We start from the raw sequence: 23,871 nt of genomic DNA on the forward strand, positions 1-23,871 counted from the left end.
TGAATGAGTGATGGTACAGAGCAGCATAGGCAAGATACAGTAGATGATATCGAGTACAGTATATACATATGAGATGAGTATGTAAACCAAGTGGCATAGTTAAAGTGGCTAGTGATACATGTATTACATAAGGATGCAGTCGATGATATAGAGTACATTATCTACGTATGCATATGAGATGAATAATGTAGGGTAAGTAACATTATATAAGGTAGCATTGTTTAAAGTGGCTAGTGATATATTTACATCATTTCCCATCAATTCCCATGATTAAAGTGGCATTGACAGTGTGTTGGCAGTAGCCACTCAATGTTAGTGGTGGCTGTTTAACAGTCTGATGGCCTTGAGATAGAAGCTGTTTTTCAGTCTCTCGGTCCCAGCTTTGATGCACCTGTACTGACCTCGCCTTCTGGATGACAGCGGGGTGAACAGGCAGTGGCTCGGGTGGTTGATGTCCTTGATGATCTTTATGGCCTTCCTGTAGCATCGGGTGGTGTAGGTGTCCTGGAGGTGTCCTGGAGGACCTTTATAAGATTTATAAATCTTGCTCATATAAGATGCTCATATATATGAGTTGCTCATATAAAGCAACTCATTTACCGTACTTTGGACATTGTTATGATGCTACAGACTGTCCATTCTAGGGTTGTAACCTTTTCGCACATTGTTGCAGTACAAAGGTATACTGACAGTTCTCTGCAGTGTGCTCTTTCTACTCTGACAAACACAGCTGAGCAATACTGAGTAAGTCAATGTTTTTGTTATGGAAATTGTCAGTTTTAACCAAAGAACAAATAACATCTAACCTTACATGTATTCTTCGTGCATGTGTGTTTCATCAAGAAATGCACAGACCAGATGCAGGTTCTGAGGATGAGGAAAGGTAAGTTGAAATCCAAACAATTGGTCCATGTTTGTTTCCAATTTTCTAATTTAAGACTTAATTTCCAGCTTCATTCATAACTGATTGGCTTTGAATTTTATAAAACATATCTTGGTTTTCCTACATTTGCGTGGTATATTTATTTATCTGCAAATATAGAGATGGTATGCAAAGGGGGGTATTCTACAGCCATTTGGATAGACACGTGCGACCATTCATCGAACTCATTGACTTTCTGAGATCGATCGGAATCGAGAAGGACTTGGCATTGCCAGCCATTGCTGTGGTTGGAGACCAGAGCTCAGGGAAGAGCTCAGTGCTTGAGGCTTTATCTGGGGTGGCACTACCAAGAGGAAGTGGTAAGATGGATCAGTTGAAAACTATCTTTGAGTAGAGAGTAGCAGATGCATGAAGAAACATTTTTCTACCCAACTGGGTCTTCCTCAAGTCAGCGCTGCATGAGTGGAAACATGTTGTCATGCATCTGCTACTGCATCATTTTATCAGGTAGATCAGTAAATGTTCGCTTTACAATTTATAGGCTGCATTTCTTATATTGCATAACACGTATCATAACATGTTCCAATTGGGTGCAACTTTTATTTAAAATACATCTATTTTCTCTTAGGTATTGTCACCAGGTGTCCATTGGAATTGAAACTAAGGAAGTGTTTTGGAGGAAAATGGAAGGCAAAGATCAGCTATCAAGGGGTAGTGGAGACTTTTGAGGACCCATCATTGGTTGAGATTCATGTCAAAACTGGTATGCAAGTTTCAACTGAATTCAAAGCATAGCGTTTCACTGTATACTCCCCACAATATACAGTAGATACATACTGACAGTGCCATTTTGTGTTGGCTTATAGGTTTAATTAGATGTCAAATTCACAGGGGTGAATAACGTTGCCAAATTACTTGTTTTAAAGCTCAAAATACTCTAGCCGGAGATGGTGTTGGGATCTGTGAAGACCTGATCACGCTGGAGATCACTTCTCCTGATGTATGTGACCTCACACTTATTGATCTACCTGGGATTACCAGAGTACCTGTCACAGGCCAACCAGAGGATATTGGTGATCAGGTTAGTGTCTCAAAATGAATGTGGGTTAGGAGGAATTAGATACTCTATGTAGACAATGTAACTATTATGAATGTGGGTTAGGAAGAAGTAGATACTCTATGTAGACAATGTAACTATTATGAATGTGGGTTAGGAAGAAGTAGATACTCTATGTAGACAATGTAACTATTATGAATGTGGGTTAGGAAGAAGTAGATACTCTATGTAGACAATGTAACTATCATGAATGTGGGTTAGGAGGAAGTAGATACTCTATATAGACAATGTAACTGTTATCAATGTGCATTTTGAACCTTAACTTCACTGAATCATATACAGTGCTTTCCACATTTATTTGGACAGTGGCTTTATACTCCAGGAATGTTGCTTTGTTGACGAAAATGAGGCAAAAGTACAGAATGTCATCTTTATGTCAGGGTATTTTCATGTATTTGTTTTACCGTTTAGAAATTAAAGCACTTTACGTATCTACCCACCCCTCATTTGAAGCAGTTAAGTATTTGGACAAATGAACACAATGTATGTTAAAGTAATTTAAAGGTTAGTATTTGGTCCATCAATGCATCAAGCCTGGGACTCAACTCTTTAGATGCATTTCCAGTGTGTTTTGGGTCATGTCTTGCCCTACAGTAACTGAATGGTAAGTTCTCCTTATCTCAGATTCACTAAGTTTCGCTGACAGATGTAAGCAGTCTGTTTCAACAGAAAATAGTCTTACCAATGTTTGCCTTTCATTTCCATTTAGATCAGACGTCTTATTTTGAAGTTTATTAAGAAACAAGAGACCATTAACCTGGTTGTAGTGCCATGCAATGTTGACATAGCAACAACTGAAGCATTGAGAATGGCACAATCAGTGGATCCAGAAGGTGCAAGGACACTGGGTAAATTCTTCACCATATCACAACTGTTTATTTGAACTCCTCACCCTTTTCCCTCATGAAAATGACTTTTTAATATATACGTTCTGTGTTTACAAGCAATTCTGACCAAGCCAGACTTGGTTGACAAAGGGGCAGAACCAGACATCTTAAAAATTGTTAATGGCCAAGTTGTTCACCTGAACAAGGGCTACATCATCGTAAAATGCCGTGGCCAGAATGATATCAACCAGAAGATCTCTTTGGCGGACGCCACTCGACTGGAAATGGAATTCTTCAAAAACCACCACCACTTTAGGTAATTTTAGTATCACCACTTCACACCAGGGGGTCAATGTTGATCACTAAAATGCCACAGCATCAGTTGCTTTCACTACCCTTAACAAATCAGTCAGCTATAAAAGTCACTGATTGTCTAGGTAGTTTAATTGTCACTGTTTGTCAGTCATACCAGCTGGTCTCAAAGGTCTCCTATAATTGCATAACTACCAGACATTTCCCATCTTACTTTGAGATCTGCTAACTTGCCCTTATCAACTGTTCTTACATTTGAGAATTGAACATTTACAAATAGTTATCTTTAAATAACACGGTCAAACAAAAGTGATAAGCCTGGTTTTTCTTACCAAACACAAAATATCGAAGATGCAACAGGAGTAGGTTTTTTGGGTCTCCCTGTGTGTTCAGGCTAGAGACTTACAGTTTGTTGTAGTGGCTGCAGCTCAATCACATCTTTCTGGCAAAATAAAGTTGCACCTATTGCATGACATGGGGCTTGTGAAAGTGGTAGTTTTCTACACAAGAAAATCACAACACAACACAAACCGTTTACAACACAAACCGTTTACAACACAAACCGTTTGTGAACAAACAAACAAGTCACCACCATCTAAAGATGAGACTCTCTCGAATATGACAGTGTACGTTGTTTGTCTCTAAGACATCCACAAGCTTTACGCCAGTCCTCTGAACTCTGTTGCAGATGTCCTAATTTCAGAGGTCTTTTGAAAAAACCTACTGTCCTGACCGAACTGTTTGAGCTACAAACTAATATGTCACCAATATCGAAAGGGGAGACTCTGACAAACACAAAGGTGTCTGAAAGTCGTCTAAATGTAACCCAGTACTGGGCTGTAAAAATGGCACAATGTGCATAAGGAGGTAAAAAGTGGCGGTCATGGGTCTAAGAAGGCCAGCATCCTGGAGTCGCCTCTTCACTGTTGACATTGAGGTGTTTTGCGGGTACTATTTAATGAAGCTGCCAATTGAGGACGTGTGAGGCATCTGTTTCTCAAACTAAACACTCCAATGTACTTGTCCTCTTGCTCAGTTGTGCACTGGGGCCTCCCACTCCTCTTTCTATTCTGGTTAGAGACCGTTTGCGCTGTTCTGTGAAATGAGTTGTACAGAGCGTTGTACGAGATCTTCAGTTTCTTGTCAATTTCCCGCATGGAACAGCCTTCATTTCTCAGAACAAGAATAGACTGACGAGTTTCAGAAGAAAGTTATTTGTTTCTGGCCATTTTGAGTCTGTAATCGAAACTACAAATGCTGATGCTCCAGATACTCAATTAGTCTAAAGGACAGTTTTATTGCTTCTTTAATCAGAAAAACAGTTTTCAGCTGTGCTAACATAATTGCAAAAGGGTTTTCTAATGTTCAGTTAGCCTTTTTAAAATGATAAAGTAAGATTAGCTAAAACAACATGCCATTGGAACACAGGAGTGATGTTTGCTGATAATGGGCCTCTGTATGCCTATGTAGATATTCCATTAAAAACATCAGCCATTTCCAGCTAAAATAGTCATTTACAGCATTAACAATGTCGACACTGTATTTCTGATACATTTGGTGTTATTGTAATGGACAAAAAAACAACAAGGAAATGTCTAAGTTGCTAACTTTTTTATTTTATTAGAATTATAGGGGTCATTATCAAAAGGATAAATTATACATTATACATATGGAATAAAGCTTTTCCATATGTTAGCTTAATAGGAATTGCGATCTAAGGGCTTAGACCTACAGGGTGTGTTTGGAAATAACTTTGTGTTTTTGGAAGTAACTTTCGCAATGGCCGAGTTATTAGGACTCACAAAAGGCCTCAAAACGGCCATGGCGGTACTAGTGCTAAGGGCATGTGGAAACAAACATATTCTCACATTGGTTGTTGGCTCGCTAGTACACAAGTCAACTAAAACTTTTCAGTGCCTCTCAATTACAGTCCACTTCTTGAGCAAAACAAAGTTACAACACAATGCCTTGCCACTAAGCTCACACAAGACCTGGTAGATCATATAAAGGTAAGTTGACTGTAAACTTGCCATTGACTATTACATTCAATGCTAAGAATGCTAAGTCAATTCATTGAATTGTTTCCAACCAGACATCACTTCCATACTTGACAGACCAAATCAGAGAGCATCTTGAGACTGTTAAAACAGAACTGAAGAAGTATAGCACTGGTCCTCCACTGGAACGTAAAAAGATGGGGCCCTATCTGACGGAGGTGAGTGCATAGAAACCTGAGGAAAAAAAGGGCACAATACTATTTTCATAGAATTGTTCAAATCTATGTTACACTGTTGAAATTAGGTTTATATTGTCACTAATCTCAGAACCCAGAACCAATTCTGGTACCAGAGGTATAAACAGAGAAACTAGCGAGTGTGTCTAGATACAAGAAAATCTAGAATAAAATGCGTTCAAATCAAATCAAATTGTATTTGTCCCATGCGCCAAATACAGCAGGTTATTATTACCTTACAGTGAAATGCTTACTTACAAGCCCTTAACCAACAATTCAGTTATGAAAAATACCTTTAAAAAAGAAATAAAAGTAACAAATAATTAATCATAATTAATTAATTAATTATAATTAATCAGTAAAATAACAATAGTCAAATGCAAATAGTCAGGCTGGCCATTTGATTAGATGTTCAGGAGTCTTATGGCTTGGGTGTAGAAGCTTTTTAGAAGCCTCTTGGACCTAGACTTGGCGCTCCGGTAGCGCTTGTTGTGCGGTGGCAGAGAGAACAGTTTATGACTAGGGTGGCTGGAGTCTGACAATTTTTAGGGCCTTCCTCTGACACCGCCTGGTATAGAGGTCCTGGATGGCATGAAGCCTGGCCCTAGTGATGTGCTGGGCTGTACGCACTACCCCCTGTAGTGCTTTGCGGTCAGAGGGTGAGCAGTTGCCATACCAGGCAGTGATGCAACCAGTCAGGATGCGCTCGATGGTGCAGCTGTAGAACCGTTTGGGGATCCATGCCAAATCTTTTCAAGCTCCTGAGGCGGAATATGTTTTATGCCCCCCTGTCTTGGTGTGCTTGGACCATGTTAGTTTGTTGGTGATGTGGACGCCAAGGACCTTGAGGCTCTCAACCTGCTCCACTACAGCCCCGTGGATGAGAATGGGGGCATGCTCAGTCTTCCTTTTCCTGTAGTCCACAATCATCTCCTGATCTGCTTGATCATGTTGAGGGAGAGGTTGTTGTCCTTGCACCATACGGTCAGGTCACTGACCTCCTCCCTATAGGGTGTCTCGTCATTGTCGGTGATCAGGCCTACCACTGCTGTGTCATCGGCAAACTTAATGATGGTGTTGGAGTCCTGCCTGGCAGTGCAGTCATGAGTAAACAGGGAGTATAGGAGGAGACTGAGCACGCACCCCTGAGGGGCCCCCGTGTTGAGGATCAGCATGGCGGATGTGTTGTTACCTACCCTCACCACCTGGGGGTGGCCCGTAAGGAAGTCCAGGATCCAGTTGCAGAGGGAGGTGTTTAGTCCCAGGGTCCTTATCTTAATGATGAGCATTTAGGGCACTATGGTGTTGAATGCTGAGCTGTTGTCAATGAATAGCATTCTCACATCGGTGTTCCTTTTGTACAGGTGTGAATGGGCAGTGTGGAGTGCAATAGAGATTGCATAATCTGCAGATCTGTTGGGGTGGTATGCAAATTGGAGTGGGTCTGGGGTTTCTTGGATAATGGTGTTGATGTGAGCCATGAGCAGCCTTTCAAAGCACTTCATGGCTACAGACGTGAGGGCTACGGGTCGTTAGTCATTTAGGCAGGTTACCTTAGTGTTCTTGGGCACAGGGACTATGCTGGTCTACTTGAAACGTGTTGGTATTACAGACTCAAACAGGGACAGGTTGAAAATGTCAGTGAAGACACTTGTCAGTTGGTCAGCGCATGTTCGGAGTACACTTCCTGGTAATCCATCTGTTCTTGCGACCTTGTGAATGTTGACCTGTTTAAAGTTCTTACTCACATCGGCTGCGGATAGCGTGATCACACAGTCATCCAAAACAGCTGATCCTCTCATGCATGTTTCAGTGTTACTTGCCTCGAAACGATCATAGAAGTAATTTGGCTCGTCTGGTAGGCTTGTGTCACTGGGCAGCTCTCCACTGTGTTTCCCTTTTTAGTCTGTAATAGTTTGCAAGCCCTGACACATCCAACGACTGTCGGAGCTGGTATTGTACGATTCGATCTTAGTCCTGTATTGACGCTTTGCCTGTTTGATGGTTCGTCGGAGGGCATAGCGGGATTTCTTATAAGCTTCCAGGTTAAAGTACCGCTCCTTGAAAGCATCAGCTCTACCCTTTATCTCAGTGAGGATGCTGCCTGTAATCCATGGCTTCTGGTTGGGGTATGTGCGTACAGTCACTGTGGGGACAACGTCATCGACTGCAAACAGTCCTGTAGCTTAGCATCTGCTTCATCTGAACACTTTTTTTATTGACTGAGTCTCTGGTGCTTCCTGCTTAAATATCTGCTTGCACGTAGGAATCAGGAAGATAGAATTATGGTCAGATTTTCCAAATGGAGGGTGAGGGATAGATTTGTACGCGTTTTTGTCCTCTGGTTGCACATTTAACATGCTGGTAGAAATTAGGTAAAACGGATTTAAGTTTTCCTGCATTAAAGTCCCCTGCCACTAGGATGATCATTTTCCTGTTTGCTTATGGCCGTATACGGCTTGTTGAGTGTGGTCTTAGTGCTATCATCGGTTTGTGGTGGTAAATAGTCAGCTACGAATTATATAGATGAAAACGCTCTCGGTAGTGTGGTGGTTAATTTTTTTACTATCAAATGAGGAGAGACAAACTAATCACACTAGTCAGAGTTAAATTTAAACTAAAACTTGAATCACTTATTAATAAGGGAGCAGGTCAATACAACGCACACATATAAAGTGAATCGATTGAGTGCTCTACGATAATGATGGCTGGTCATGGCTGGTCGACGATTCACGCACAGAGACAAAATTACAAAGGTCTTTTATAGCCAAGATACACCCCTTTCAACCTACATGACGAACAACAGATATATAGAATGGATCACAAGGTTAAGATCTGTATGAAAGATACCTATAATACATAGCAGACAGTATCTGCTGTGTCAACAGTTTCTATTGTATAGAGAGTCCAGTGTCTGGCCCTCCGACTCCAAACTGGAACCATCTCTCCCTGGTACGGTATAGAACATAAACATTAACTAATGCTCTGGAATGCTCTTTAGGTTTTATCACCCAAAAGACATCTCCTGTGAATGACGGGGATGAGGGCCTGATAGGGTGTTTGGAGTAAATCTCTCTTGTAAGAACTCATTAAAGAAAAATGATTAGTCCAAATCAAGGTGAGCAATCGCTGTTCTGATGTCCAGAAGCTCTTTTCGGTCATAAGAGACGGTAGCAGCAACATTAGGTACAAAATAAGTTACAAACAATGCGAAAAAACTAACAAAATAGCGCGTTAGGTTAAGAGCCCATAAAACGGCAGCCATCCCCTCTTGCACCATTATACACATTATATAGTCTTTCTGTGGAAAACAGAATTAGAAAGATCTGTACCCTTTAAATTCTTATTAGATAAATGACAAAGTGGTTGTGTCTAAATTTCTAGAGACTAATTGATTTCATTGAGAAGATTAATGAACTGTGCAGAATTGGGAACTCAAGTGAGAAGAATCTGCATACTTGCCTACGTCCTGTATTCCAACAGTGGGATATTTATCTCAGTAACACCAAAGGATCATGTAAGACCTAAGTCCTGTATTCATTAGAATTCATGTAATGCAAATAAAGATGCATGTTGTACTGATAATAGTTAATGCTTTGCATTTTACAGGATGTAAGGCTGCTTGCGACTTTATATCCTCACACAATTGTATTCCACTTACAGAGTTGTTTGTTCTCTCTTTGTTCTTGGTATCATTTCAGTCCTCAACAAAGTGGCAGCCATGATAAAAAACTATGATAAAGAACATCGTGGGAGAGAGCTGATAACTTTCAGTGACTATTGTGTATATGAACATGCAGTTCAAAAGCACATCCTTGGACTTCAAGAGCCGGCCTTGGATGTCCTGAAAGCCATTCGAGGTATTATTTAAACTGACATTCGGTGGTATGACATCACACTCTATGTTTGTCTCATGGGAATGAGAGGGCTACTTACACAGTGTTAGAAAGGGATCACAGCAGTGATTGAGTGAGGGTATGAGGCATGAGCTGAGGTGTTCAGAGGCTTGACAAGTGCAGGACAGGATATTACTGGGAAGACAAAAAACAATAACTCAAGACACTACACAGTTAGACAATAGAGCTAAGAATGAGTTAGTCCAAGCAAGGAGTAAAATCTTTGATGTGTAATAATGTGATTGTGTATGTGATTGACTCTACACATAGTCGTGGCCAAAAGTTTTGAGAATGACACAAATGTTAATTTTCACAAAGTTTGCTGCTTCAGTGTCTTTAGATATTTTTGTCAGCTGTTACTATGGAATACTGAAGTATAATTACAAGCATTTCATAAGTGTCAAAGGCTTTTATTGACAATTACATGACGCTGATGCAAAGAGTCAATATTTGCAGTGTTGACCCTTCTTTTTCAAGACCTCTGTAATCCGCCCTGGCATGCTGTCAATTAACTTCTGGGCCACATCCTGACTGATGGCAGCCCATTCTTCCATAATCAATGCTTGGAGTTTGTCAGAATTTGTGGGTTTTCGTTTGTCCACCCGCCTCTTGAGGATTGACCACAAGTTCTCAATGGGATTAAGGTCTGAGGAGGTTCCTGGCCATGGACCTAAAATATCGATGTTTTGTTCCCCGAGCCACTTAGTTATGATGTTTGCCTTATGGCAAGGTGTAACATCATGCTGGAAAATGCATTGTTCGTCACAAAGCTGTTCCTGGATAGTTGGGAGAAGTGTGTTGGTACCATTCTTTATTCATGACTGTGTTCTTAGGCAAAATTGTGAGTGAGCCCACTCCCTTGGCTGAGAAGCAACCCCACACATGAATGGTCTCAGGATACTTTACTGTTGGCCTGTCACAGGACTGATGGAGCTCACATTGTCTTCTCCGGACAAGCATTTTTCCGGATGCCCCAAACAATCGCAAAGGGGATTCATCAGAGAATGACTTTACTTCAGTCCTCAGCAGTCCAATCCCTGTACCTTTTGCAGAATATAAGTCTATCCCTGAAGTTTTTCCCGAAGAGAAGTGGCTTATTTGCTGCCCTTCTTGACACCAGGCCATCCTCCAAAAGTCTTTCCCTCACTGTGCGTGCAGATGCACTCACACCTGCCTGCTGCCATTCCTGAGCAGGCTCTGTACTGGTGGTGCCCCGATCCCGCAGCTGAATCAACTTTAGGAGACAGTCCTGGCGCTTGCTGGACTTTCTTGGGCACCCTGAAGCTTTCTTCAGAACAATTGAACCGCTCTCCTTGAAGTTCTTGATGATCCGAGAAATGGTTGATTTAGGTGCAATCTAACTGGCAGCAATTTCCTTGACTGTGACGCCCTTTTGGGCAAAGCAATGACAGCACTTGTTTCCTTGCAGGTAACCATGGTTGACAGAGGAAGAACAATGATTCCAAGCACCACCCTCCTTTTTAATAAGCTTCCAGTCTGTTATTTGAACTCAATCAGCATGACAGAGTGGTTTCCAGCCTTGTCCTCGTCAACACTCACACCTGTGTTAAAGAGATAAACACTGACTTGATGTCAGCTGGTCCTTTTGTGGCAGGGCTGAAATGCATTCTGGAGTATATGCAAATTGCCATCATACAAACTGAGGCAGCAGACTTTTTAACCTCTCTTTCGTATCGTCTGAGATTCCCAAAGAATGGAAAGCTGCCGCGGTCATCCCCCTCTTCAAAGGGGGAGACAATCTAGACCCAAACTGCTACAGACCTATATCTATCCTACCCTGTCTTTCTAAGGTCTTCGAAAGCCAAGTTAACAAACAGATTACCGACCACTTCGAATCCCACCATACCTTCTCCGCTTTGCAATCTGGTTTCAGAGCTGGTCATGGGTGCACCTCAGCCACGCTCAAGGTCCTAAACGTTATCATAACCGCCATCGATAAGAGACATTACTGTGCAGCCGTATTCATCGACCTGGCCAAGGCTTTCGACTCTGTCAATCACCACAGCCTTGGTTTCTCAAATGATTGCCTCGCCTGATTTACCAACTACTTCTCTCATAGAGTTCAGTGTGTCAAATGGGAGGGCCTGTTGTCTGGACCTCTGGCAGTCTCTATGGGGGTGCCACAGGGTTCAATTCTCGGGCCGACTCTTCTCTGTATACATCAATGATGTCGCTCTTGCTGCTGGTGATTCTCTGATCCACCTCTACGCAGACGACACCATTCTGTATACTTTTGGCCCATCTTTGGACACTGTGTTAACTAACCTCCAGACGAGTTTCAATGCCATACAACTCTCCTTCCGTGGCCTCCAACTGCTCTTAAACGCAAGTAAAACTAAATGCATGCTATTCAATCGATCACTGCCCGCACCTGCCCGCCCGTCCAGCATCACTACTCTGGACGGTTCCGAACTAGAATACGTGGACAACTACAAATACCTAGGTGTCTGGTTAGACTGTAAACTCTCCTTCCAGAGAGAGTTCTTCCACATTAAGCATCTCCAATCCAAAATTAAATCTAGAATTGGCTTCTTATATTGCAACAAAGCATCCTTCACTCATACTGCCAAACATACCCTCGTAAAACTGATCATCCTCCCGATCCTCGACTTTGGCGATGTCATCTATAAAATAGCCTCCAACACTCTACTCAACTAATTGGATGCAGTCTATCACAGTGTCATCCATTTTGTCACCAAAGCCCCATATACTACCCACCACTGCGACCTGTACACTCTCGTTGTAACGGCTGTTGGAAGGAGAGGACCAAGGTGCAGCATGGTATGTGTCCATATTTATTAAATGAACACTGAAATAACAAAAATAACAAAGAGAACGAACGAAATGGTTCTGGCTGGTGCAGACACACAACAGAAAACAACTAGCCACAAATCCTACTGGGAACACAGTAGCCTAAGTATGGTTCTCAATCAGAGACAATGATTGCCAGCCTCCTCTGATTGGGAGCCATACCAGGCCAAACACATAGAAATAGAAAACATAGAACACAAAACATAGAATGCCCACCCCAACTCATACCCTGACCAACCTAAAACAGAGACATACAAAAGGAACTAAGGTCAGGACGTGACAGTACCCCCCCCCCCCCCCCCCCAAAGGTGCGGACTCTGGCCGCAAAACCTAAACCCATAAGGGAGGGTCTGGGTGGGCATCTGTCTGCGATGGCGGCTCTGGCGTGGGACGTGGACCCCACTCCACCTTAGTCTCAGCCAACTTAGGTGGCGCCTTTGGAGAGGCAACCCTCTCAGCCGACCTCGGACTGGGGACCCTTGCAGCGGGCCCCGAATAGACGGGAGACTGGGAGATGGGAGACTCCGGCAGCGGCTCCTGACTTACGGACGGCTCTGGCGGCTCCTGACTGACGGATGGCTCTGGCGGCTCCTGACTGACGGGCGGCTCTGGCGGCTCCTGACTGACTGGCGGCTCTGGCAGCTCCTGACAGAAGGGAGGCTCTGGCAGCTTCTGACAGACGGGTGGCTCTGGCAGCTCCTGACAGACGGGTGGCTCTGGCAGCTCCTGACAGACGGGTGGCTCTGGCAGCTCCTGACAGACGGGCGGCTCTGGCAGCTCTGGACAGGAGGGAGACTCTGGAAGCGTCAGACAGGAGGGAGAAACCTGGAGGGAGGAGACGGAGAGACAGCCTGGGGCGTGGGGCTGCCACAGGCCCCACCAGGCTGGGGAGACCTACAGGAGGCCTGGCGCGTGGAGGAGGCACCGGATGGACTGGGCTGTGGAGGAGCACTGGAGCTCTGGTGCGCAGCCTTGGCACCACTCCTCCGGGCTGGATGACAACTGTAGCCCGGACCCTCCAGAGTGCAGGCACAGGTTGTACCGGGCTGTGGGTGAGCACTGGAGATCTGGTGCATACCACTCGTACCTCTCTCTTAGGCTCAATACTCACATTCGCCTGGCACGGGCAGAGCGCAGGCATAGAACGCACTGCACCCTCCCCGCGCCCCGGAGACACAGCACGCAGCGCCGGCGCAGGATACCCTGGGCCGAAACGGCGTACCGGAGACCAAACACGCTGGGCCGGTACACTACGCCCTGGCTGGATGCCCACTCTCGCATGGCACTTTCGGGGGGCTGGGATGTAGCGCACCGGGCTAAGAACGAGTACTGGAGACCCCGTGCGCTTGACTGCATCACACGGTGCCTGACCAGTACGACGCCCACCACGGTAAGCATGGGGAGTTGGCTCAGGTCTCCAACCTCACTCTGCCACACTCCCCGTGTGCCCCCCCCCAAAAAAATGTTTGGGGTGCTGCCACTCGTGCCTGTTGCGCTGCCTTGCCTCATACCGCCACCGCTCAGCTTTCGTTGCCTCCAGCTCTGCCTTGGGGAGGCGATATTCCCCAGCCTGTGGCCAGGGTCCCTTACCGTCCAAAATCTCTTCCCATGTCCATTCCTCCAGATAGCTCTTCTCCTCCTTTTCACGCTGCTTGGTCCTTTGATGGTGGGTAGTTCTGTAATGGCTGTTGGAAGAAGAGGACCAAGGTGCAGCGTGGTATGTGTTCATTTTTAAAAAATGAACACTGAAATAACAAAAATAACAAAGGGAACAACCAAAACAGTTCTGGCTGGTGCAGACACACAACAGAAAACGACTACCCACAAATCATAGTGGGAACACAGGATACCTAAGTATGGTTCTCAATCAGACACAACGATTGCCAGCTGCCTCTGATTGGGAACCATACCAGGCCAAACACATAGAAATAGAAAACATAGAACACAAAACATAGAATACCCACCCCAGCTCACTCCCTGACCGACCTAAAACAGAGACATACAAAAGGAACTAAGGTCAGAACGTGACACTCGTTGGCTGGCCCTCGCTTCATACCCGTCACCAAAACCACTGGCAACAGGTTATCTACAAGTCTCTGCTAGGTAAAGCCCCACCATATCTCAGCTCACTGGTCACCATAGCAACACCCGCTCGTAGCACGCGCTCCAGCAGGTTTATCTCACTGGTCACCCCCAAAGCCAATTCCTCCTTTGGTCGCCTTTCCTTTCAGTTCTCTGCTGCCAATGACTGGAACGAACAGCAAAAATCACTGAAGCTGGAGACTCATATCTGTGAAAAGACTGTGAAAATTAATATTTATGTCACTCTCAAAACCTTTGGCCACGTCTGTACAATAATGAGAGATAATTGATAGGGGTACTCAGTGCTTGGAAGGGAAAACATTCAATATGCCAGTAGATGAGACGTCATGACTTCAGTTCATGTCAGGAGAAAATTGACAATAGTAGTGGAGTAGAGTAGTAATCACCTCTTAATCATGGCACATGAGGGGACTTAGCTGTAAATACAAATAGCAGATACATTCCAATACAGCTGCGCCATCATAGGTTTGGACAGCGAGTTTCTCTGTGAAGTTAAACTCAGACATCTCAAAATTCCTTCTCCGGCCTCTAGGTCACCACGCTGCTCATTATGGCGCACACCTGTCACCATCGTTATCAGACTCACCTGGACTCCATCACCTCCTTGATTACATTCCCTGTATATGTCAGTCCCTTTGGTTCCTTCCCCAGGAGTCATTGTTTCTGTTTCAGTTTTCTGTATGTGCGTTGTTCGTGGTTCTTGTTTTGTTTATTAAATTATGCACTCCCTGAACTTGGTTCCCAACTCCCAGCGCATACTTTACAACTATTATGTTGAGTAATTCATTCCAGGTAATAATTTAGGATTTAAAACATATTGGCAGCCTAGCCAGTCCAATTTTTTATATAATCTAAATTTGATCACATTCACATTTTCTCCTGACACACAAATGGATTATAAATACATAACGTTACCAATTAGTTTATCCTGACCAGATGGACAGGGTGCGTAGGCAGTATGCAGCTGCTCTTATTATTAGCCTACAGTTGATCAGACGGAAAAATAGTCTTGTTTTCATCCTATACAGCATGTCGTATCTCTAATGTTTAGGTGTAGCCTAGGCTGCGGCAACATTTATGACATGAGTTTTTGCTTGTGTCTGTCCGGAGAGATTATGTGCTATCATCTTTGCTAAATAAATACCGGAGGAAAGTGCAAAGCCTCCTTGAGATCACTTGAAAAAATGTGCTGCGTCAACCTCTCTCTTTAATTTAACTTTTAACGGATGATGGGATGGAAGCTATCAAATCATTCAGAATTGTTTTTTACATCCGAGAAAAGATGTTCAGCATGTAAAGAACCTTAACGTGCAATTACAGGTGGCTTGATGATAGGCTCTCTGTTAACCTGCCATACATTTGATACCAGTTGGTATTGAATGCTCTCATCTTTTCATCCTTCTTCATGAAACTGATCTCAGGCAGAGGTCGACCCTCACTTTTAATTCGCACCTTTTCCTTGTACCCCAGATAATGAAAGGGGTTCTTCAACAAAAAAGTCCACAACATTTTCTACAGCGTTGGCCATTCTACCATTCTGGTGGAGAAAAATGAACACTCGTACTAGTAGCTAGCTAGCTACTGAAGTTACCAAGGAGAATTTAAATAAATTGCAGTAACTGGACACAAAAATAAAGTTCAAAACCCAAGAAAACAATGTATAATATACGTCCTCCATCTTCTGTAATTTGAAATTTGAATAATGTCCCCAAAATACTCAACTATCACACTTCACTCTTAATCTCTATCTAACAATGTCACCAAGCTTCTCAACACATAGAAACCTTATAATGCTCTGTGGCACAATCGCAATACAAGACACTTGGTTCATTCTATGATCCTACATCTATGATTGGATGGACAACATGTCATACCGAAAAAGCTTCCAGAGGAGGATGGAAGCTAGCCCAGACAGCGCTGTTGAAGTTACTGTAGACCTTCATTGCAAAACATTTTATTTTAACCAAATCTTTGGTGACATATTAATATATTTAGTATAGTTTTATCTAAAAATGTTTCACTATTTTTATTTATTTGAAATTTCACTGAGGATGATGGTCCTCCCCTTCCTCCTCTGAGGAGCCTCCACTGGTCTGCAGTGGACAGTAATATTTGATATGTAGTGTATGTGTATATGTAGTACAATATATATATCCCTCACATGCGACTCAGAAGACTATGCAATTAGCTCAGGAAAGGAATTATCTGATTCCATAACATACATATCAATATGTGTAACGGCTTTCTTTAGGTGAAGTAGAGGCGGACCAAAATGCAGCGTGGTGGTTATTCATGTTCTTTAATTTATAAAGACACTACACATGAGATAACTAACAAAAAACAACGAACATGAGAAAACCTAAAACAGTCCCATCTGGTGCAAACACAAAGACAGGAACAATCACCCACAAACACACAGTGAAACCCAGGCTACCTAAATATGGTTCCCAATCAGAGACAATGACTAACACCTGCCTCTGATTGAGAACCATATCAGGCAAGACATCCAACATAGAATGTCCACTCAGATCACACCCTGACCAACCAAAACATAGAAACATACAAAGCAAACTATGGTCAGGGTGTGACAATATGCAAGAACTCTATAGTTGAGTTACAGTAATAAGGAATTGGGAATGGAATTCTAAATACAAGTGTATTTAATTACTTTGTAAAATGTATTGATTCACATACAAGGCATAAAGCTTAAGTTACAAAACATTAACAAGCATTACAAACCATCATTTCAAGCATGGTTAGAGAGAGAGAAAGACAAAGAATCCATGGTTTGTACCATGGCTCATGGGAGAGGGAAAGAGAAATAAAGAAAGAGACAGAGAGAAAGAGTGCATCTCACCACAGCAGGACAGGAACATAAGAGAAAGAACAATGATTCTAAGACCCTTTAATAAGCATCTGAGTTGTTTGGATTAAAAAACTGAGTTGTTGACCAATAGTATTACAGTAAAGTAAACAATTAATGAACATGCACCTGTGGAACGATCGTTAAGACACTAACAGCTTACAGACGGTAGGCAATTAAGGTCACGGCTATGAAAACGTAGGACACTAAAGAGGCCTTTCTACTGACTCTGAAAAACACCAAAATAAAGATGCCCATGGTCCCTGCTCCTCTGTGTGAACGTGCCTTAGGCTTGCTGCAAGGAGGCATGAGGACTGCAGATGTGGCCAGGGCAATAAATTGTAATGTCTGTACTGTGAGATGCCTAAGACAGCACTACACGGAGACAGGATGGACAGCTGACCATCCTCGCAGTGGCAAACCACGTGTAAAAACATCTGCACAGGATCGCTACACCCGAACATCACACCTGCGGGACAGGTACAGGATGGCAACAACTGCCGAGTTACATCAGGAACACACAATCCCTCCATCAGTGCTCAGACTGTGCGCAATATGCTGACAGAGGCTGGACTGAGGACTTGTAGGCCTGTTGTAAGGCAGGTCCTCACCAGACATCACCGGACTCCAACATTGCCTATGGGCACTAACCCACCGTCACTGGACCAGACAGGACTGGCAAAAAGTGCTCTTCACTGAAGAGTTGGAGTTTTGTCTCACCAGGGGTGATGGTCGGATTCACGTTTATCGTCGAAGGAATGAGCGTTACACCGAGGCCTGTCCGTTATGGTCTGGGGCGGTGTGTCACAGCATCATCGGACTGAGCTTGTTGTCATGAAAGGCTATCTCAACGCTGTGCGTTACAGGGAAGACATCCTCCTCCCTCATGTGGTACCCTGCCTGCAGGCTCATCCTGACATGACCATCCATTATGACAATGCCACCAGCCATACTGCTCGTTCTGTGCGTGATTTCCTGCAAAACAGGAATGTCAGTGTTCTGCAATGGCCAGCGAAGAGAACGGATCTCAATCCCATTGAACATATCTGAGACCTGTTGGATCGAAGGGTGAGGGCAAGGGCCATTCCCTCCAGAAATGTCCGGGAACTTGCAGGTGCCTTGGTGAAAGAGTGGGGTAACATTGCAAAGCAAGAACGGACAAATCTGATGCAGTCCATGAGGAGGAGATGCACTGCAGTACTTAATTCAGCTGGTGGCCACACCAGATACTGACTGTTACTTTTGTTTTTGACCCCCCCCCTTTGTTCAGGGATGTCTGTGTCTATGGAACTTGTTCAGTTTATGTTTCAGTTGTTGAATTTTGTCATGCTCATACAAATCTTTTCACATGTTAAGTTTGCTGAAAATAAACTCAGTTGACAGTGAGAGGACGCTACTTTTTAGTTTATAAATAACCTTTCTCAGTCTGAAAACTTATTTGTACTTCCTTTTGAAGTACCACAGTTGTTTTAGGTTTTTATATTATTTTGTTAAAATCCCATTGGTGTTTTTATTGTGTTAATCAAAAAGTTTAATCAAGTGAGTTACCTCTGGAACAGCTCGGTGTCCCTGAGGAGAGAATTGAGAACCTCTGAATGATTTGGTCAGACTTTCTCAGTTGGCACAAGGCCGTACATGAGTTTTTCACGAGACTCCGTCAAAGGCTATAGTCATATAAAATATGCAATTGCATATCACAACACATGAGATAAACTGGAATGACACTCACACTCCCAGTTGCACAAAAAGAGCTGTGCACAAACCATGCCACAAAATATTCTAAACGAGCTACCTCCCCTACATTTGAACTATTACTAAAAGAGCAAACAACCCTTTTGTGAACTACAAAGATCCATTGAAGAGCTCCAAAGCTTCTTTGGGTGATTATGGTTCCCCATAGAACCAACACCCGTCCCAAAGAACCCTTGAGGAACCCTTATTTTTTAGTGTATAGACCTAATGTTGAATATCGACCAGTAAACAAGCCTTCAAATCTTTATTGACATATTTTTTATTTTTTTCTCTCAAGGTATGGTACAAGCAGAGTTTAGAGATGTGTGTGAAGCTTGTTTCAAAAGCTATCCTCAGCTCAGATCCATGGCTTTGGTGAGTTAAAGTTAAATAATATATTTTACATCATAGATTATGGTTGTGAAGTTAAAATAGATCATCAATGATATAATGTTGTTTGAGTCATTCATGTAGTTAACTGTCAGTCACACAACAAAATTCCTCAGACTAAGATTGACGAAATCCAGACTAAACAGGAAACCAAAGTTGAGAAGAGAATCAAAGAATACATCAATATGGAGCGATTGGTGTACACTCAGGACAGTATTTTCATCAAGGGCTTGAAGGATCATAAAGCTCAGTTCAAAGAAGCTATTGAGGAAGAGCGTTTTTATGACCCAGAGGAAATTGAGGACATCACTGCTACATTCAACAGTACAACATTTGATAGCAGGAAGCTGACCCCAGATAAACTTGGGGTCTACTATGAGGTATGTTTGACAGCAGTTTGTTTTTCATAATAGGTGGGGGTGGAGATTCCACCTTTAGTCAAGGAGGTCATACACTGGGAAAGCTCAGGAAGTACTGCCCCACCCAGAACCCCAGGGGCCAGGCTTCGCATGTTAGAGTCCATACCGGATATACAAGAGCAATTCGGAGAGAAAAAAAGGGACGGATGTGGTACTTAAACAGAATTCAAGTGGTGTATTTTTTCTAAAAGACATACATAGGAGTAATTACATAGCTTTTCAATTGCATGTTTTACCATGCAGCATCATTGTCTGTGCATAATCATTGTCCACATTACTGTAATGTATCTGTCCTTCACCCCACACCTAGATTGTCTACCAGCGCCTGGCAGACTACGTGCCCATGCTGATCCTGCAATTCATGCTTAAGGAGTCAGCCAAGATGCTTTGTATCCAGATTATGGATCAGAGAGACGGAGCTGATGTTGTCAAAATGCTGAGCGAAGACTCTATGGAAGGCCGCAGGAGAGCAGACCTGCATCAACGCCTGGACCGCCTGAAAAAGGCCCAGGAAAAACTTAGTGAGTTTTAGGACTCTCAATACTGTAGTCCCATTTTATGTGATGTCTAAATGGACTGCCTTCCCTCTGACTCTTGTCATACAACTTGATAATCATTCTTTGACATTGAGGTAATTGATATTTCAAAATTGAAGTGTGTGTCAATATATTACCAAAATCATACATACTGTGCTCTTAGCTGACAGTCAAAGGCCTCTTGTTCATTAAAGGTCAAATGCAGGCATTTTCATTTCAATATGAAATAATTTCTGGGTAACAATTAAGTATCTTAGTGTGATTGTTTTCAGTTAAAATTGTCAAAAATAAAGAAAAATAGCTTCTTTAGTAAAGAGCAATTTCTCAAGCAAGAATTTTGCTCCTACTATCTGGGAGTGGTTTGAGTGGGGAGAGGAAAACTGAAAACTATATGTTGCTGGCAGAGAGGTTTGGAACCCTTTCTTATTGGTCTATTAACTAATGATGTCACCAGGCAGGCCAAAATTTCATCCCACCTAAACAAGCTGAAATTGCAGGCGGTCTTTTAAAACAGATGAAAGGGCATTTTCACAATTTCAGAGTATTATTCCAACCTCATAGTCTGGAAATATACATAAAACACAGGAAATCTAAATGTTGACTGCACTGGGCCTTTAATAATTGAACAGAGCATTCTCAATATGTTGTGTTCACAGAGTAAAGTGTATGTTCAACTATAGAAGGTTTCATTTTTCACACTAACTTTTTATCTACTTATTGATTTGACACTAGTATTAACTGATTATTCAAATTCCATCAAAAAACATGACATATTATTGCAGTTTTAACCCACATATTTGTATGTTAATTATTTTACATTTTGGTTGACTTTTACTCTGACCAGTCGTTGGCATAATGGTGGCAGTTCATCTCTTGAGATTAATAATATTGTTTTCGATTGTTTTATTGCCCTCTTTGCCAACTACACACTTGTCAGTCATTAGAATTAAAAGTGCTACGTGTTTGTAATCTAACAATTGCTCTTAGTTATTTTTTGAGCAACCATTTGTATTGTTTTCCACTTAGAAAGAGGGGGGTGAGGTGGGGATAGCATGTCCAAAGATGATTTGTATTCTGTTTTGATATGATGCTGTACTTGGACTGGATAATTGATCTGGAAATCAATAAAGAATCATTTAAATGAAAGTGAAGGCTAAGGCACTTCTGAATGCTTTCTACAGACTATTGCACAACATGTCCCAAGATCACAGGTCCTTTGGTTTTCCCAAAGAAGTTGTGGCCATTGATGCATGAAAAACAAGATGTTGCAACTAGAGCCTTCAAGGTTATGCCCAATCTAATATCTTTCGTACAGATGGTTAATAAGGCTAGGCGTTCCGCTAGCGGGTCAACTTCGGGTGAAGCTGGAGGGCGCGAGTGAAGCTTTCGGTTGAAAGCTTAAATTCATGTTAATCTAACTGCACTGTCCGATTTACAGCGAAAGCATGCCATGCGATTGTTTGAGGACGGCGCCCCACATAAAAATATTTTTCCACCGGCACAGGTTTCATAAATACACAAATAGCGATTAAATATTCACTTACTTTTTGAAAATCCTCCTCTGATATGTCATCCAAACGGTCCCAGCTATAACATGTAGTGTCGTTTTGTTAGATAAAATCCTTCTTTATATCCCAAAAAGTCAGTTTAGTTGGCACCATCGATTTGAGTAATCCACTCGTTCAACATGCCAAGATAGGAATCCAAAAATCTACCCCTAAACTTTGTTTCAACAAGTCAAAATAGGTTTCTATTAAATCCTCAGATAACTTAAAATGTAATTAAACTATAATATTTAATACGGAAAGAAGTATGTTCAATAGTAAAACGATATTAGCAGGTGCGTGTCATCTTCATCACACACGCATACACAAATTTCCTAGACTGTGTCCCTGTAGTAAAACTCATTATTCTTACTCGTTTTGGAAGAAACAAGCCTGAAACCTTGAATATTGAGTGCTGACACCCATTGGAAGCCATAAGAATTGCATACTGGAAGCTAGATATAATTATTTCCCTATACATGCCATTGGAGAGCATGGGCTCTCAAAAAAAAAAAAAGGTTGATTTTCTTTGGATTTTCTCCTACCATATCTATGGTGTTATAGTCCCCTACATTATTTTAACATTTCTACAAATGTCAAAGTGTCTTCTTTCCAATGGTACCAATTATATGCATATCCTGGAGTCAGGGCCTGAGCAACAGGCAGTTTACTTTGGGCACGTCAGTCAGGTGGAAATTGCGAAAAAAGGAAGAAGAAGTTTTGAAGAAGTTTGAAGAAGTTTTAAAGGTACATGTACAGTGGTGAATAATGCAGCATCTCCTAGGTAAACTCAATGTCTTCATCTTTGTGGCAAAACATGTACAAGGCTACCTACAAATGTATCAAACTCACAGTCCCATGTTCCCATTCATGACAGCAAATTGGATAGACTCGTTGACCAATGTCATGAGCAGACCTACATGAAAAGTACTACTGAATTACTACACTAAAACTATTTGTGCACTAGTGACTATGTAGAGACTTGTACGGATTGTGTAGTGAATGTGTAGTTTATGCACAAGTAGAGTTTGGTTGTGTTCAGTAGGAAAACTAGTGTTTCCAGTAGTAATCATTTAGAGATTTGTACTACTTGATGTTGGTTGTAAATAGGTAGTCAAAACACTAAAGCTTTACTACACAGGCTTGTCAATAATAATCAGAAAGAGTTCTTACTACTTGATGTTGGTAGTGAATAAGTAGTCACAACACTACTGCGTGACTACACAGGCTTTTCGCAACCGCAGAATGAGATAAAATAGTTTGTTGTTAGCAGGTTGTTGTTAGCTAGCTACTGTTTCTGACAATCCCGAATGTAATCATCTTCCTTCCTTCGTCATCCTGTTTTTCATAGCCCTTATGCTGGCACCATCTGTAAATGTAACTTTCCTTTATGTTTTATGAACACTTTCATGTCGTTGTTTAGCCGGTTTATATAACTTTCCTACATCAAAAAGATTGCCATTCAAAACGGTCTTGTGTTTAGCCTAGCTATTTGCTAGCCCCATTGAAATGTAGCTATGCAGCCTCTGTTTTCGTCATGGTAGCTAATAACTATGCGTGTTTATTTGCAAATGTACAGTATGTTCATATTGGTATAATTACCCATTCTACTTACCTGTTTTGACCTGTTGCAAAGGAGGCCCTCAATATAGGAAGACGGCCCTTTTTCGTAAGATTAACATTGTTTGTCAAATGTTTTTCTGTGTTGTCTAAGGGTGTTTTGACACTTGGTCCCGTTCAGTAATTTTTTGTGAACTCAGTATGGTTCACTGAATATTTTGTGCTGTGTAAACACCCCAAAGGAATCCAGACCCTTCAAAAGAGCCCCTGAGGCGAACCGAACTGAGACCATCTCGAGAGACTGACATAATCCAACAAGTAATTAATAACTGCACCATACTCACAGGGATATTCAATGTCTGTTGTTTTATTCACCCATTTACCAATAGGTGCCCTTCTTTCTGAACCATTGGAAAACCTCCCTGGTCTTTGTGGTTGAATCTGTGCTTGAAATTCTGAGGGACTGAGGGACCTTACAGTATGTGTGGGGTACAGATATGGCGTAGTCATTTAAAAATCATGTTAAACATTATTATTGCACACAGAGTGGGTTCAGGCAACTTATTATGTGACTTGTGAAGCACATGTTTAGTCCTGAACTTACAGAGTATACTAAACATTTGGA

General features: G+C 42.3%; 1 protein-coding gene across 2 annotated transcripts; it reads left to right on the forward strand.

Moving 5' to 3' along the window:
• Positions 1 to 598: 598 nt before the first annotated feature.
• On the forward strand, positions 599 to 21,111 carry mxh (myxovirus (influenza virus) resistance H). 2 transcript variants are annotated; one of them, XM_031796955.1, is made up of 14 exons: positions 609 to 744; positions 844 to 883; positions 1,043 to 1,242; positions 1,512 to 1,646; positions 1,810 to 1,964; positions 2,710 to 2,848; positions 2,945 to 3,143; positions 5,070 to 5,148; positions 5,232 to 5,354; positions 8,757 to 8,889; positions 9,074 to 9,232; positions 19,096 to 19,172; positions 19,304 to 19,567; positions 19,917 to 21,111. In XM_031796955.1, exons 2-14 carry the CDS (start codon positions 846 to 848, stop codon positions 20,136 to 20,138), a joined length of 1,923 nt encoding a protein of 640 aa, XP_031652815.1. In that variant the 5' UTR covers positions 609 to 744; positions 844 to 845; the 3' UTR covers positions 20,139 to 21,111. The 2 variants fall into 2 exon arrangements, with proteins under 2 accessions (XP_031652816.1, XP_031652815.1); XM_031796956.1 differs by lacking the exons at positions 19,096 to 19,172; positions 19,304 to 19,567; positions 19,917 to 21,111 and adding an exon at positions 14,736 to 16,533 and having other exon boundaries at positions 599 to 744.
• Positions 21,112 to 23,871: the final 2,760 nt, after the last annotated feature.

Source organism: Oncorhynchus kisutch, linkage group LG18, assembly GCF_002021735.2.
Source record: "Oncorhynchus kisutch isolate 150728-3 linkage group LG18, Okis_V2, whole genome shotgun sequence".
NCBI classification, from domain to species: Eukaryota; Metazoa; Chordata; class Actinopteri; order Salmoniformes; family Salmonidae; genus Oncorhynchus; species Oncorhynchus kisutch.

Bases quoted from the DNA above. Each gene is read 5' to 3' on its own strand.
- mxh (XM_031796955.1), top strand. From the start codon at position 846: ATGCACAGACCAGATGCAGGTTCTGAGGATGAGGAAAG. The intron at 884-1,042 runs GTAAGTTGAAAT...CTGCAAATATAG, and splicing joins GGTTCTGAGGATGAGGAAAG to AGATGGTATGCAAAGGGGGG. The intron at 9,233-19,095 runs GTATTATTTAAA...TTTTCTCTCAAG, and splicing joins TGTCCTGAAAGCCATTCGAG to GTATGGTACAAGCAGAGTTT.